The sequence below is a fragment of the Puntigrus tetrazona genome, chromosome 4, assembly GCF_018831695.1.
Source record: "Puntigrus tetrazona isolate hp1 chromosome 4, ASM1883169v1, whole genome shotgun sequence".
NCBI lineage: Eukaryota > Metazoa > Chordata > Actinopteri > Cypriniformes > Cyprinidae > Puntigrus > Puntigrus tetrazona.
In genome coordinates this window covers 6,491,225-6,507,933 of record NC_056702.1, presented here as the reverse complement: position 1 = coordinate 6,507,933, position 16,709 = coordinate 6,491,225, and the positions used below count along the sequence as shown (strand labels likewise).

The 16,709-nt window shown below is 39.7% G+C and overlaps 1 protein-coding gene across 9 annotated transcripts in view; it reads left to right on the top strand.

Moving 5' to 3' along the window:
* grip1 (glutamate receptor interacting protein 1) overlaps positions 1 to 16,709 on the top strand; it is a 226,115-nt gene that overhangs the window by 119,948 nt on the left and 89,458 nt on the right. Inside the window, exon 1 of one of the 9 annotated variants that reach the window (XM_043236761.1) lies at positions 13,401 to 13,740. The exons of the other annotated variants lie outside the window; for them this stretch is intronic. Coding sequence (XP_043092696.1) covers positions 13,686 to 13,740 — 55 coding nt within the window. The 5' untranslated portion in view covers positions 13,401 to 13,685. Of the gene's footprint in view, positions 1 to 13,400; positions 13,741 to 16,709 lie in introns of those variants that run through there. 9 annotated transcript variants of the gene reach the window in all.

Below are 16,709 nucleotides of genomic sequence, written 5' to 3'. Positions count from 1 at the left end.
TATATTTCATGTATATTTTATACATATTCACATTTCACTTTTTTCCAATATTTTATCATATTTTTATCCTGTTTCTAAAATTGTCAAAACGGACTGTCACTCCGTTTCTGTCCATGATTGAGATGTGATTGCAAAGTGACAGCGTCCGACTGACTGCAGTATGGAGTTTGAGCCCTAGCTGTCATGTCATGTAAATAAGATTGCGCCGCTATTAAAGAGCATTTTATTCTCAGTTTGAAGCATTAGCGTCATTCTCACCGAAGCGGGTGAGAGATGACATCAGCTGTCATGTCTCGATATTGAGTCATCCGGCGTTCCATCTTTAGCCGAGCCTCTCTTACCTCTCTGTAGCGTGCACAGAGTAAGCAAGCTAAAACTGCAGTTCAGTCACATTAGGCCACGATTACGCTGTTGATGTTTTTTATGAGTTATGCAGTCATTAAAACGGGCTGCATTATGGGCGGCTCAAGAAGTGCTTCCCCACTGACCCAGAGCTAATTTTCTTCGCCGCATGCATGCTGTATTTGATTTGTTGGTGCTCGCGGATGCAGATTGGAAAGATGCAAATTTGATTGTCAAATCATATGCCATTTTCTCCGCTCCTTACTTTAGCCTTTCAGCCGAGGGTACTGAAGTTGCTGGGGTAGAAAAACATTTTGAAAGATGTAAATTGTTACTATTTTCCGCCTTTGGGAGGGTTGGAGATGGTGTTTAGGGTGTCCTGTGCGTCGGGATGGAAAACTATTAGATGTTCGAGTCATTCCAGCAGAAAGTTTCCCATTATTTGAGTTGGGATGATGATATGAATGTACCTCAGAGCTCACACACGTGTTTTATGCTGAATGTGTAAAGATGCAACTCCAGTCGTTTTTTCTTTATACATACCTGGTGCCATTATGCTGCTTTTCTGAAAGCTTATTGATTATGTTTTGATAGTATGTCTTTTCCTGTTGACATTTATGGGTGGCTTTAATAGGGTTGTATTTCATTAAAGTATCAAATTTGCCTGCAGTATTCTTCCTTGGGGGAAATAAAAAGACATAAATGAGACAACAGATATCTAAAATAAATGGGGATTACATAGCTCTGCTCGTTTAGTCTTCAGAAATCTGAAATTTGACTTTCGCAGGTTCTTTCTTGTTAGACTTTTCTTCTGAAGCTCTGGAGGAGAAACATTGGTGTAAAAGGATAACTGATTGAGATATTAAACAGATCTAATTGTGATATTTTTTTCTGAGAAGCTATAAAAGTTAATTTATGTTATGATGATTTTGTACTAATATAATCTTTCTCTCTTTCTCTCCTTCTGTTGCTGCCGTTGCTGCCTCTGCACCATTTAGGTGAGTCTCTAATATTTCAGATGTATCTTTGTATATTGCACTTGTGAACCAATTATAGCCCTGGTTTTTATGATGACCTGATGGCATCAATTACTACAGACTCTCCATATTTACATGCAGTTAAAGGTTACAAGGTCACGCCGATGTCACTGATTTGATGGGCTTCATCGGTGCATGTATATTTCAATATCAATGGTTTGCTCACCTAAAAAATGAATATCGTCGTCATTTACTGAACCTCATTGCATTCTAATGCTGTATTGACCTACTTTCTTCTGTACAAAAAAGCTAATAGTTTTACAAATTAGAAAGTCATGGGGGTCCAATTTTGTTTTGTTATCCCATTTTGTGAATCAAAATTGTTGAAAACATTTTTCTAGATATCATAATTTATGTTGCATGGAATAAAGAAAGCCATACAGGTTTGGAATGATGAAAATGATGATAATTTTCATTTTAGGGGTTGGTGAGGCTGGTTAAAAAGTGAAAGAAACATCTATGAATTTTTTATTTTACCTTCAGGCTTTTCTATGATGCTTTTTAGAATAAACATTTTTTTTAATCCGTCTTTACAAACTAGTCTAAATATACTAAATGCATTCTGAGCCGTCTTTGAGGAGGCGCTGTGAAGTCTGAAATCATTTGACGTGGAGCTGGCTGGGTCTTAATAAGATCTGGGGGTTGGAAAGGAGAGGCGTGCATAGCAGCCCTGAAAATAACCGCTTCCCCCTCGCACAGGAAGTGCTTATCAGCATATCCCAGGGGGGTGGCAGGACTGCATAATGCCAGACTTGCTCTCCGCTTGGCTTGCCCTGTCAAAGCCTGATGGCTTTAAGGAACAACCAGCAAGAGGGATGCCGACTGCACCCATAATGCACCATTTGCAATGATTGTGTTTCTCACACCAAGACGTCTACTGTACTGTAAAGAGGTCATCTAGCTGTTTTAGACTTGTGTCAGTAAGCTGGGAAAAACCAGTGGAGATGTGGTTTACTTTGCTGGAGGCCAGCTAGCAATTACCTGCAGCCCTGAGGCTATGGAAATGGTGTCTGACTGACCAAAGAACCTGAGAACTCAGGGACGGTTGCATTCTGGGGGTTACACTTTCTGAAGTGATTTAAAACCATCTAAAGAAATGTGGTCAAGTGACACATTTCAGTGTTGGTTATTACTGCTTGCCAGGACTCCTGTGTAATATGATGTTTCATCTTATTTTTAGCTTTTGCAGTATTTAATGTGCTATTTTTGCTTGTTTTTGTGTCCTGAGGCCTTGCTTAATATCTGATGTCATGTTATTGATTTACAGCAAACATTTAATGTTAAACCAAAATCATTCAGTTGCAGTATAACCCTCTTAGAGTAGCATAAAACATTGTTTTAATGGCTATATCTGTTAAGATTACGGCGACTATCTGTACATAAATCATGCATAATAAAATCAGGAATACACCAGATATTACAAAAGTGAATAGGATCTGGTTTGATTTCAACATCAGTGCATCGCGATACTCTCTGCTTGGACAAGTGATCAGTTTAGTTCTCACAGTTCTTAAAGGGATAGTTCACCTTTAGTTGCTGCTCCCCATTGGCTACCATAGTATGGGGAAAACAGTATGCAAATCAGCGGGAACCAACATAAGGAGGTGTTTCTTTAAAGAGATGCTGGAGCTGGATGGCAGGTGTGTTTGGGATAAAACAGCGGTAGCACATTTGGGTGATGTGTAGCAGCAGAGGTTAAATGTTGTCAGGGTGTAGATGTTCAAGGCTGCACGGGGTGTATTGAACTCACAGCCTCTCTTTGTCCCCGTCTCTCTCCCTCAAACACACACACACAGACTGTCATCTGCCCTCTGGCTGGCCTTGATCCTGATTAAATGCAGATATGCTGATAGCTGAGCCGAGTGTTCTGTAATAACATTGATGAAGATTGATGGACCCTGTCTGTCATTCCTTTATGGCAATGCTTGTCTCTGATATAAACAGTGTTTCCACTGCCATTCTACTTGGACTGGGCCATATAGTGAATATTTACAACATAGGGCTTAGTACTTTATACATAAATAACATATACTATAGGGCAGCATTGGAACATTGACCATTAGGTTTCCAGCAACCAGTGTGCTTGTGCTTAGAAATAGATTAGATATTAATCAATAATTTTAAATCGGTAACATTTTATATATAAATGAAATATTTTTTGTATTTAGTGTAAATAATATGTATATATTGATTTGTATTATTGTTGTTGTCATTAAAAAAAATCAAATAACAATTGTGTCTTTTTATATATATATTTTGAAATATTATTTATTACAGTGATTGCAAATCAGATTTTTTAGCATCATTACTTCAGGCTTCAGTATCCTTCAGAAATTATTCTGATATGCTGCTCAAGAAATAACTAGTATCACAGTTTCTAAAAAATAACATTGAAAATAAGTGTTACCATTTCTTTGTTTTTAGAGTAGAAATTTCAAATCAAAAAAAATAACTGGAACTAGGGGGCCAGGCCCAGCTCCTGAAAAGCATAATCCCCCCTCCAACAAACTTTGCAGTTGGCACAGTGTAGTCAGACAAGTACCATTCTCCTGGCAACCGCCAAACCCAGACTCATCCATCAGATCACCAGATAGAGAAGCGTGATTCTTCACTGCTCTGCGTCTCTACACTGTTCGGTGTCGGTGTGCTTTACACCACTACATCGGACGCTTTGCATTGCACTTGGTGATGTATGGCTTGGATGCAGCTGCTCGGCCGTGGAAACACTTCCGTGAAGCTCTCTGCGCGCTGTTCTTGAGCTAATCTGAAGGCCACATGAAGTTTGGCGGTCTGCAGCGACATCTTTGAACTATCCGTTGACCCCGCTCCGTCAGTTAACGTGGCCTACCAACTCATAGCTGTGGTTCCCAAACGCTTCCACGTTCTTATAATACAGCTGACAGCTGACTGCGGAATATTTCACGACTGGATTTGTTGCACAGGTGGCGTACTATCACAGTTGCACGCTGGAATTCACTGAGCTCCTGAGAGCAACCCATTCTTTCACACGTTTGTAAAAACAGTCCGCATGCCTAGGCGCTTGATTTGAAACACCTGTGGCCATGGAAGTGATTGGAACACCTGATTCGGATGGGTGAGCGAATACTTTTGGCTATATAGTTCAAATCCGAATAACAATAGAATTTTTTTTTCCTCAAGTGAATAATATATGAAAAGTTCATTTGCAAAAACGACTCCCATTTTCAAAAAGAACTCAAAAATATATATTTTTTTCATTGCACGTTCCAAATAATCTCATTCAAACTGCATTTGGGTTATTCTGATTTGGTAAAAAATAAAAAAATACATAACTCTTCAGAAGTCATTCTAACAATCTGATTTGCTGCTCAATAAATATTTATTATCCATGTTACAAACCATTATGCTTCTTAATGTTTTATGGAAATTGTGGTGCTTGTTTTCATTATGTATTTATTTATCAGAACATTTATATTTGCTGTTATCATTATCATTTAGTTTTGTAAAATGAATTTTGTGAAACGTTTAAAAAATTCGCTCTCTCTCGTGTGCACTGCGCATGCGTGCCGTGTGTGTTTTCTGAGGTGACTTTGACAGGAGTCTCATTACCCGCAGAACCCGGTGAAATGGCGCCCTCTTCTGGCCATCGTCAGCGCTACATCTCGTGTGATGATTTACGAAACGCCTCCTCTATTAAAATGTCAGCGCCACATCCATTTGCCGCAGCGACCTCGACATCATTAAGAGCCTGATTGATCAAAGTCAACACTGGCCTGTTTAATTGCGCCCGTCTCTCACCGAAGGCGTCCCTGCACTGCAGCGGTTCATTGTGTTCTGGTCATATACAGGAAGCGTTCTGGGTCAACTGACCTTTTAAGTGAGGCGTTTAGATTAGCAGCAGTCAGCTGTGATGGGGAGGGTCAATGAGACCACCTAGTGCATTAACGGCTCTGAGTCAGACGAGTGCTCGTCCTCTCTCTACATCCATACAGCGCACGTATATATACTAAGCCACCCTGCGGAGGAATCGTTCATATTCATAATATTCACGAGCTGCTTTGCGTATCGTTACCCCGCTGCTCAACGAACGCTTTAACGCACAGAAATGCTCAGAAAGAGGTGTTTTGGTTCCATGTTTCGCCAGCGGCTCTCACTCGGCCCACTTCCTGTCAGCTCCTGTAAAGCACGCGCTTCTCTTCCGACCGCACTATTTCCATGGCAACCACCTTCACGCACTCTGAAACTCCCCTCCACCTGCGCGTGCCGTGTAGCTGGCGCCCTCTTGCGGAGCAAAGACGGGTTTAACGTGGGTGTAAAGGTTTTTGGCCATCAATTAGCCCTTTTTTTTAGGAGAGGGTCGATTAGAGAGGCGCAGAGGTTGAAGGGACTGTTCTCACGGGTCAGAGACGGAGAGTCGGAGGCAGGATGCGGCGGCTCATGCACAGCTGGGCCGGGGGCCCGCTCTCTTGGAGACCCTGTCACTCCGCTCGGACTCCCGAGGAGGAACCAGCAGGTGCGGGAGAGGAGGGGGAGGAAGTTGTCAATCGAGGTGAGAGCTGTAGGGAACGGTGGGGTTTTCAAGGTTGTTATAGAGGGAGAGGTGTGTGTTTGTGGTCACTCTTTAGTTTGGGGGCTATTCTCATTTAACTCCTGAGTTGCTGATTATTAAAACCTAGTGAGGTAGTTGTAAAGTTAGGCATGGGGTAAGATTAAGGGAGTTAAAATAGGGTCATGCATTAGTCATGTTAATGCGTGCTGCATACATAATAATAAACAACAAACATGCTAGCAGTACGTGCATGCTAATAAACAACTAGTTAATAGGAAGATGTGTGTGTGTGTGTGTGTTTGTTTCGTTATGTGTGAATATGCTAGACATTCAGAACCAGCATTTTCTGTTTTGAAAAACCATAGAATTGTCATGTGATACCCTCTCCAAAAAAAGATAAGATACTTTTTTTTAGTACCATTAAGCAAAAAAAAAAAATTTTTGACAGTGTGTGTATTTATTACTAAAAACGATTTATAATAATATATCTAAAATATAGTTCTTTTTAATTTCGCCCAGATTATACGTTTTTAATTAAATTAAATGTTTATATATGTGAATTAGATTTTCTTTGTCTTTTTGATATCCGTGTTTCTTATTTGAAACTGGTCTAGTGATCAAATTTTCGAGACTGGTTCAAATCCTAGCCTTCGGATTTTATCCCATAAAAAATTGTGCATTTTGAATATGGGGAAAGGCAGCTTGACTATAGCGATTCATAATAATAGTCATGCGTTTTGAGCAAGGATGAGCAGATGATGTTTCGTGTGAAACAAATAATTTGCGACTTGATTGAACGGACCGTGTGATTGCGTGATTTCGCTCACAGCTTTTATGAGGCAGGCCCTTTTAGTTTTACCCAACAATCGCGAAACTTTTCAAAGATACGAAGTTGTATTGAAAAGCCACTCGGATCAAAGAATGGGCAGGATGCTTCCGCAAGTGTTTGTAGGTTTTTTTCAGAGGGAGAGAGAGAGAGAGACTGCTTGAGCAAACGGCGTGCGTTTGATGTTTGATGTGGCCTTCAAAGTAAAGGGGCGGTGGAGGTTCTTTTGTTAACTCCTTTTGCCGGCTTCCTGTTGGAAGCAGGGCCGCGTTTCTTTGAGAAATCTCCATCATCAGTGTTTCATCAGACTCGGTATACAATCCGCCTGAAACAAAGGGACTGATTGCGAGCGTCATTCCGAACCAGAAGTGTTTCATTTTGCTCTCTCTTGTGTGGCGACACTCGGCGCTCTTGTTTTAAATCCCCATCAATCTTCTTTTCTTGCCGCTCTTTTATCTGGGGAAAAAAGCCACTCAAATCGGTTCTGCGGGACGGCAATGCTTCGCTAGACCTATTAATCGCTCGACTTGCACCTCGGCTGTTCGTCTGTGGGCTTTTGGTCTTTCAAAATAATATTTTCGGTCAAACGCAGGCCACTTACGCTGTAAACCGTGGATGCGCTGGAGCGTCTATCTGACGGGAGACACTGAGTGGTCTGTTTGTCTCTTCTTGGCACCTGTCCTGAGTAGCAAACGGTCCCCTTTGGAAGAGTTTCACTCAAGGCCAAGTGTTTTTTTTTTTTTTCTTTCTTTGGGATAAGGTGGAGTTGGCAGCGCACACCCGGAAAGTGTCCAATCGTGTCCGCCGGAAGATGCCAGGGTCTCAGCTTTGCCAGTCTTGCGAAGCGAGCGTCTTTTTGGAGACGTTTGGGGAAGCTTGATAACCGCCGAGTTGATTAAACCGTGTCACGGTGCTGTTTGTGAAACTTCCCAAGTTCCTGAGCTCTTCCATCTGCTGTTAATGATATACATGAAATGTTACGAGAGGGTATTATGGCGGTCTTGCTTTATTATAGTATTAAGTGCCGTGTTTCGTGGCATCGGGTGATGAATACTGTATGTTTATTTGCAGGAAGTGACTCTTTTTCTTGTTTATCCTTTTTTTCCAGTAAAAAATACTCCCAAGTATTGTTTTGAGTGCCAAAAGCGGGCCAGTGTGTATCATTACTGCACTTCTGTTTGGCCAATTTGTAGTTTGTCCAGCTCTATCAGTGGGTTGCGAAGTTAACCAAGTAAACAAGATTGCGCACTGTCTATCGGGTTGCTCAGATAATTGGGGTCCCCACGGATCAGTTGGCTAATGCACTAGCATCACACTTTTAAAGCGTTTCGCTCTTCATACAGCTCTTAACTAGTAAGACTACAGTAGCTTTGTGACTATCAGGAAGCATTAATACAAGAAGGTTGGCATATATTATGATTGGTGTGTATGTGTGTGTGTATATGTATGTATGTATATATATATATATATATATATATATATATATATATATATATATATATATATATATATATATATATATATATATATATATATATATATATATATATATATATGTATATACCATACCATCACATATATATAAATATATATATATATATATAGATATATAATCAACATGAATAAAATGTTACCATACCATACCATATGAATAATAAATGTACACAGCACACAAACATACATAAAAAAAAAAAAGTTTTCACGATTTAATCATTTGACAGCATGTATACTAATACACTGGATATTACTAATACACTGTATGCGTTTTTGATAGTAATGATATCTGAGCTAAGTGAATTAAATAATTACAAATATTTGTTCTGTTATGTAGATTACATATTATACAGTACTAACATTAATTGTACTGATCAACTATTGATAAATCTGATAAATTGTTATTACAAGAACAAAATGTCTTAATAATAACAATAATATTAATAATAATAATAGTAATAATATACTACTACTATTATTATTATTATTAAAAATATCTAAAAAACATGACATAAAAATATAGTATTTCTCTTACTCAAATGTCGACATACCGATTTTTACCCTCAGTAATATTTTTATGTATTTTTTTCTGCAATATTGGTTATTTACTGGCATAATGCGAATTGCAGCATTAAAGCGTCTCATTTGCATGAGATTGTGACACTTTCCCTGCACGTAATGGCCAGGGCTTCAGACCGACCCTTCCATTTGCTTCCATTAGGCTGAATCAATACAGAGCTTTCTCTAAACTACAACAGTGAAAGAACAAGAGAGAGCGAGAGAGATGGCCGTGCGCCTGCTTTATTGCGCCTGCTATGTTGTCAATTAATACACAAATTAATTAGATGTCGATTAACCAAGCATTACAACAAACAAGATTTAAATAAGTAACAGTGCGAAATGGTACTTTAAATGGTAACGAGAAAGGAAAAAATGAAGTTTTTAGTGCTTATGTTTTAAGCCAGTTAAATATATTTATTCATAATATACGAAAGATGAATTTTAGTGCTTAAATGTTAAATCGTTAATTGACTACACTCAACAGAAGTCTGTGTTAGATTGATCAGCAAAACGATAATGAATCTTAATGTGAAATGTCAGTGTCTCGGCAGCGGTGATTTTGGCACACATTACACGCTCCATACGAATGAATCACCATGTATCCCCTACTCGGTTTTAAATAGACACTTCCTGCAGGACGCTGTGCCCTGACACTAAGTACACATCATTTCAAGCTGCTCCCACAAACTAACAGTGATGTTTGTTTACTCTAATGGCCCACACAGCCCCGGATTTCGGTCTAGCCGAGTGGGATGAGGTGCGAAAGGATGCGCACTGTTTACGTGCACTGAGAAGTGATAATTATATATGTAACAGCTTTTGTATTTAAATGCCCCGATTTGTTAAAACGCAGATAATCTGTGGCTTGAATTGCAGCACTGCAGCGTTCATTCCGTTTGGGCCGTTTTGATCGACGGTGCAGTTCGACGCATTGACCGCTAGAGGCCGCTGAAGTCGCGCTTAACAGAAAACCGCCGTCCTCGCCATTTCAGCACCAGCGCTGCTGGACAGCTCCCGCCATTGTCCCTGCTGCTCTTTATAGGCTGAAGGCTTTTTTTACTGCTCATTTATAATAGTTCGGTGCTTTTGCTCTTTGTGGGGAAAATGTTCCCAGCCCGCCTCCGGCTTGCTTGTCAAAAACACGGTGGTTCAATTTTTCATGGTCTGGTTAATCCCAACCTCAAGATATACAGCATTCATGATGATGAGAGCTAAGCTATATCCTCTTTTAGTGGAGTGACATTTCCTTGCTTTTAATAATACTGGTTTTGTGAAAGTGTGTTCTCAATTCTTCAGATTTCCTAAGAGAAAATTGTCTCGTTTGAAAGAGCCATTAAGAGAATTCATCCTGTAAGACCTCCAAGTCAGCAGGTCAAAAGAGGCGTCTTTAGCAGTTGGATAGACTATTTTGTCATGTCTTTTCCATCTGTCTGACTGCAGTTCCCATAAACGCTCTCAGCATCTAATGACTAGATTTGCCAGGACCCCCAACGCAGCAAGTTCACAGCTATACAATTTGGGTTAATAACAGACCACTGCACCAGTATGTCACGTTGATGTGACAGGCTGCACGCATCTATGCACAACACCACCCACCAATTACTTGACTTCAAATGCATGCAAATATAAAACTCTGCAACCCTTATGGAATGGTTTCCCATTCAAGTCAGCTGTCACCTTCAGAGCTGTTATGAGAAAGCATAAAGCATCCTACTGCTTTGATTGGCAGTGCCGCCACGCGCATCCCGGGAAAACTGATTGCACAGTCCCAGGAGACGAACAAGAGACTTGATTCACGTTATTTAAGAATGTTTGGCACATATGTGCAGTCCCTGTAATTGAGATTGAGGAGGTGATCATGTGCCTTGAGGATGTTGATTTGTCAGTAAGCTTGGGCAGAAAAACACACTTAAATAGGTGTTTGAGAATCTCTGAAATATAAATAACGTGTCTGTGAGCGAGAGCATGCATGTCATACAGTTTTATATCAAATTTATTTCATGAAAGTTTTAATTTTTAAAATGATTCTTGTACTGTAAACTATGTTTAGCTGTTTTGCTTGCGTTTGTGTGTGTGATGTGTGTATATAAAATAAAATGTGTGTGTATATTTATATATTTATGTGTGTGTGTGTGTGTACATATATATATATATATATATATATATATATATATATATATATATATATATATATATATATATATATACACTTTACTGTATGTGTGTGTATTTATTTGTTCCTAATAAATACAGACAGTACACCTAAACACATTGTGTAAACAAAAACGATTATTTTGAATGCGATTAATCATTTGACAGCACTACCTAAATAATAAATTGAATCAATACACAAAATGTAAAAAATGAAAACCATACATTTATATAAGTGTACTGAAAAGTGTCTTATGGAAATACTTATATATTTAATAGAGATGCACCGATAATGTTCGGGCGAATTTTTTGGCAAGCACGGCAAATCCTTCAGTGCATCCTGCATGTCAACAAAGAATTAAAATTCACTTGTCAATCCATTTTGTGTCGTCAAACTGATGCCTTGCTGATTAAATATCATATGCAAATGTACATCCCAAGCAGGAAACATTTGTCTTGCGGATTTCTCATGCGGGATGCATAAATTAGAGCTCGCACCGGGTATTTTGGGATAGAGTCGAGCTGGATTTAAAGTTTTATTTGCCTCTGAATTTTTTAATTTAAAAGTTCATTTTTAATCTTCGGCCACGGTGGGAATGACTCTGGTTTACTCAAATTATTTCTCACATTCGTTAAATACGAGCACATAGAGGACGGGCCGTATGTGGCACTGGTGGGTCTTAAACAGCTGGAGAGAGTTCACTGACGTCTCTATAAAACGGGCACGAAGCTGACATAACGCTCCCATCTCCTCCCGCTCCGGTGGATTTCCCTTTGTGCCAGCGCACTTGCTTCAAACAACAGTGTGCAGATCAAATTAACCGCATAACAGACACGCTTTGCCGTGCTCTCGCATGTTCTGCCCACAAAATGCATCTCTCTGCTTGACGTGGTGATAGTCCAGCGCATTATTTATCCAAGTGGACAGACGATCCTTGTATGCGTGTAATCTGATCAGTATGCATAATCCTAGCACTAAACTAAATCTCTCTCTCTCCAGGAACATTGATCCACTCCACTGGACTGTCAACCGGGACGCTTGACAGAATGAAAACTAAGAGAATATAAAAAAAAAAAAACGAGGGGGGTTGAAAAGAGAGATTAGACCACTTTGATCTGGCACACGCAGTTGGGCTGTTATCTCAGACTCTTCTTACGAGCGTCAGGGGAGGAATGGAGTACGGTGGCAATGACCTTAATACTTTTCATTCACGTTAAAGGCGCGTTTCGTACACAAACAGAGACAGACCCCTTTAATACGCGGTCCCTCGACGCTAGGCTTATCGTGGCTCCAAATGTCTGATAATACACCGAGATAGCGCCACTGACCTAAATGCATGCTATCTGTGTTGTAAAAAGGACTGGCGCTCGGCACCGAACACAGCAGCGCTGGCCTGTAAATTACCCCAGTTCACTCTCCACTGGAATTAAGGAGGTGTGATTGGCGTTATGCAAATTTAAGAAGCAAATAAACAGACACTTCTGGCTAATTAACTGGTCGGAAACATGTATTTGAAGGAGGGGAACGGTCTTATTGTTTTGGTTTTTTTTCTGCATTCGAAGTGACAAAAAATGCTTTGTTATTTTAGTCTCCTAATGATAATTATTCTGCCTTGCTGTCAGGGGAATTGATAGGCTTTTAATTGTGATCTTATATAAGGTTAACTTCCGATCTCCCCATAAATCTTAAATAAGCATGTAAATGAAAAACAAAAGCAACGATGATAACATTCTTCTATCCCGCACGCTTATATAACAAGCTTATGAATATTATAAATGTTGCATAATATAATATAAAGCAAAACATTTATAAAAATTTCATTGTTAATTTTTTATTGTGGACCTATTAATGATGAATGGTGTCTGCTCAGGCAAGCATCACTTCTGTTATTGCTCATGTCGTGCTGCTTTTTCTTTTTGGAAGAAATAAAAATCCAGATGAACCCAGGAACCACCCTTAACAACTCAAATTGCATAGTAAAATTTTTTTTGGGGGGGAAATATAAAATATACCAGTTTTCAGTAGTTGTTGATCCCATTTCATAGGAAATCGAGCGTTATTGTGGTTACGTCACTTTGTAGGTCAGCAGAGGATGCTCATTTTCCATTGGCTCCTGGATTTATTTCCAATTTCATTTTACTAGTAAAATGAATCAAACTTATTTTAATCAATACAAAACAGCCATTCTAAATCCCCCTAGAGATGGGCTAATTCGTTTCTAATGGACTCTACTGTACTGTACAGCTCTGTTAGTAATAAGTCCTTAGTCTAATTATTCAGATTGCGAATTTCTGTTAATTAAATTAAAAAGGTGCCCTCGTAGATGATGAAGTCCGTTGTCTCAATGGAAAAGTCCATTTCTGAGACTTCTCGCAAATCATTCCATCGACGAAAGAGTGGCCGATCTCTTGCTGTGCTCAGGTAGCAGCTACTACTGAACACACCGAGCATGCAACTTTAAAAGCCCATTCAGATCAGACCGAGTCTCAGACGAGGCGCGTCAGCCGCGCTCTGCCTCTTCTTTCTCCGCGCGCCTTCCGATGGATTTTATATGTGGGGGGGAAAAATATGATTTGCCATTATAAAGCACGGATCTCAGCGCTGCGGGGACGTAGTGCATGATTGGAGCTCTGCACCGCGTACGGAGTCTGCCTTTCTCCGGTGGGACGCACGGCGCCTGTGCTATGTGTGTGCGAGGAATAGCTTTTTTCGGAGCCCTTGGATGAGCACTTCGGCTGAGCTAGTATGATAGCCGTCTCTTTTAAATGCCGATGCCAGATACTGCGGAGAGTGAACAAAGGTACGGTCTCGGTTGTTTTCACCCTTCCCTTTACCTTATGTGCAGCCCTCCCCGGTGCGCGAACGCGTTCTCGTACGATAGACGGACGTTTACGCAGGGCATTTAAAGACGCGGAGCGGGGTCACCGGACCTAATGGAACGCAGCAATGGTCGTCAAACCTCGCGCCTTTGTTTTGAAATGTTCTTGCATGAAGCCCTGGACATAAAAAAAAAGACGCACTGAAGTCTCGCTCGCTCGCCCGCCCCCCTTCATTAATATTTAACGGTGGAGTGCCGTAGTTTGGTGGTCTGCTTAGTGCACTTGTAAGAGAACAATGATGTTATCTTTGTCTGTTTGTAATTGCCTGACAGCTTTTCCCCTGTTAATTATTTACCTGAAGGCACACTTGCTTCGTGCTGTGGTTTGGGAATAGTGTTTGTCTGTGGGATGAGAAGCTCTCCTGATCCCGGTGTGAAACACAGGCTGGGTTTGTTTTAAGCATCTCTAGTGGAAACTTAACTGAATCGTGATGAGTTGCGTGTATTTTGACTGGTGGGTTTCTTTGACTGTAGGCTGTGTTTTTTTTGTTGTTATTGTTTCAATGAGGATAAATAGTGCGTTCTATGAGAGGACTGCTACACCAGTGAAATATTTTTGTGTATTATTCCCTTGACGAGTAGTGATTTGTGTGAGTTAGCCAACTTGGCATTGCTTAAGAGATATGAAATGGTGGAGTTGTCATAAATACTGCAAGTTGTCCCCCCTCAGGGGAAAACACTTGACCTCAATAAGATGAGTAAATACCCAGTTGGCTTTGTTTAAAAAAAAAAGAGAGATGACTTCAGCCAGAATGAAGATCCCTTTCATCCGTGGACAAACCGGTTTCTGACTGGATGCTGATTTCTGCATGTGATTTTCTGGTCTTATACAGGTGTCCGAGGTAGACTTGTGGCAGCAGGTGTTCACGTCTTGATTTTCCCATGATGCTGTTGTGCAGCAGTCATATTGTTTCCCCTATGGATCGTGTCTCTTGGGTTTTAATGCATCTACAATACAGCTGAATGTGTCCCAAATATGGCTGCTTCTTTTTTTTTTTAGATATGACACAGATCTGTTGTGGATGACAGTGTGAACGGAACAGAAATTACAGCGAATCTGACATTTTCAGTTCAAATCTGATACACTTTCAAAATGTGGAGAGAAAATAAGATTTTTCTCAGGTTTAAAGTCTGGCATCTCTCTCTCTCTCTCTCTCTCTCTCTCTCTCTCTCTATATATATATATATATATATATATGTGTGTGTATATATATATATAATATTATGATGATATATTTAAGTAATGTTATTGACTGTTGTGTTATGTGCCTGCTGGTTTTCGCAATTAGCATTTGTTTATTTTTTAAAATTCATCTCAAGCCCCCTGCAGTCTGATACAGTTTGTTATGCTCTGTTTAGAGTCCTAAAAAGCGTGTTTTTAATAATCGTTTTGATAAGCCAATGTTTTGTAGGTTTTAAAAACATGTAAACCTCTTTGGAACAGGAAAATGTAAAATGTAATATCATAGTTTATATTATAAGACACGACAAATATTCTAAAAAATGCTATTTTGCTATTATGGGTCCTTTTAGGTATATAGCACATGTTGTGTCTTATGAGTCACATTTAAAGGGTCATAAAATATCCTTCCAAAAGACAGCCATTTTTGCGTGTGTGTGTGTGTGTGTGTTAGACACTTCGGTAGAGCCATTTGACTCATGATGAGTCAGCGAGTTGTCTGTTATGTGTGAATTGAAAGCATATATGAGGAATAAGTTGTTCAAGGCAGATGATGTCAGCTAATGGACACTGATGGTTGAGTTTCAGTAGACTGATGGTTCCTGGACACAAAAGGTTAAAGCAAGGTGTAATCTTCATTACATCAGAGATGTCATAATGTTGCTTTGTGTGGTGATATTAGTCAATGTTTTGCAACATCAAAAGCCAACAGTAAGAAGCACTGAAATTGAATAAAGGATAATCAGAGGGTTCTTGCGAGGCCTTGAAGGATAATGACAGACTGAATATACATGAATACTTACCACATAAACACATAAAAAGACATATTTTGACCAATCAGGATCGGGTATTCCAGAGATGAGTGAAATTGCTAACATTCACTTCATAAAGTTTCTTTATCTGGATCAGTGCTTCCATCAAGAACCTTAAAAATCCACAGAACCTTTCCATTCCATTAAAGATTCTTTCGATTTTTTTTTTACACTAAGAAATACTGTTTTTTTTATGGAACGGTTTACTGGAGAGTCGATGTTCTATTCTTCTGTACATCGTCTCCTTTAGAACCTATTTTTAAGAGTTGAATAATGTATATGACTTCTTCTTCTTCATTTTTTCCCTCTCACCAGGGTGTATTGCAGCTTGTTGTTGATGAATTGTCATCTCATTTGAGATCGTCTAGTGTTGCTGGCCTTAACCGTGTGCAGCATTTGTCTTGGTCCTGGCATTTATAGTGCCATGGCCTGTCGGTTTTATATCTGTGTTACACGTTTGCAGGCATTCAGTCAGAAAATGAAAAAGAGGCTCAAGGTGTTGGCCTCCTCTTTATTTTACTGAGAAATGTGTGCCTAAAAACAATATTAATTAGTTGATTTCTGCCAACCTGAAAGGTGGGATACTACTGACAGGTTGTTGATTAAATTAATGTATTCCATTTTTTTCCCCACCAACTGGAATAAACATGCCTAGCTTCACCTCTGCAGGTGTTCTGTGAGCTGTGCCAATTATATTTTAGTTGCATGTATGGTAATGAGTCGAGCCAACCGCACTGCCACTCACTACTGTGCTGCTTTCAGGGGACACAAGGTGGGCAGAAAGATCTGGATATATCTTATATACTAGTCACAGAAAAAAAAAAAAAAAAAAAGTCTGTTTGTTTTGTAGATTGTATATTCGTGCATGTGTGGGAGTTTGTGTGCTCATGTGTTTCCGT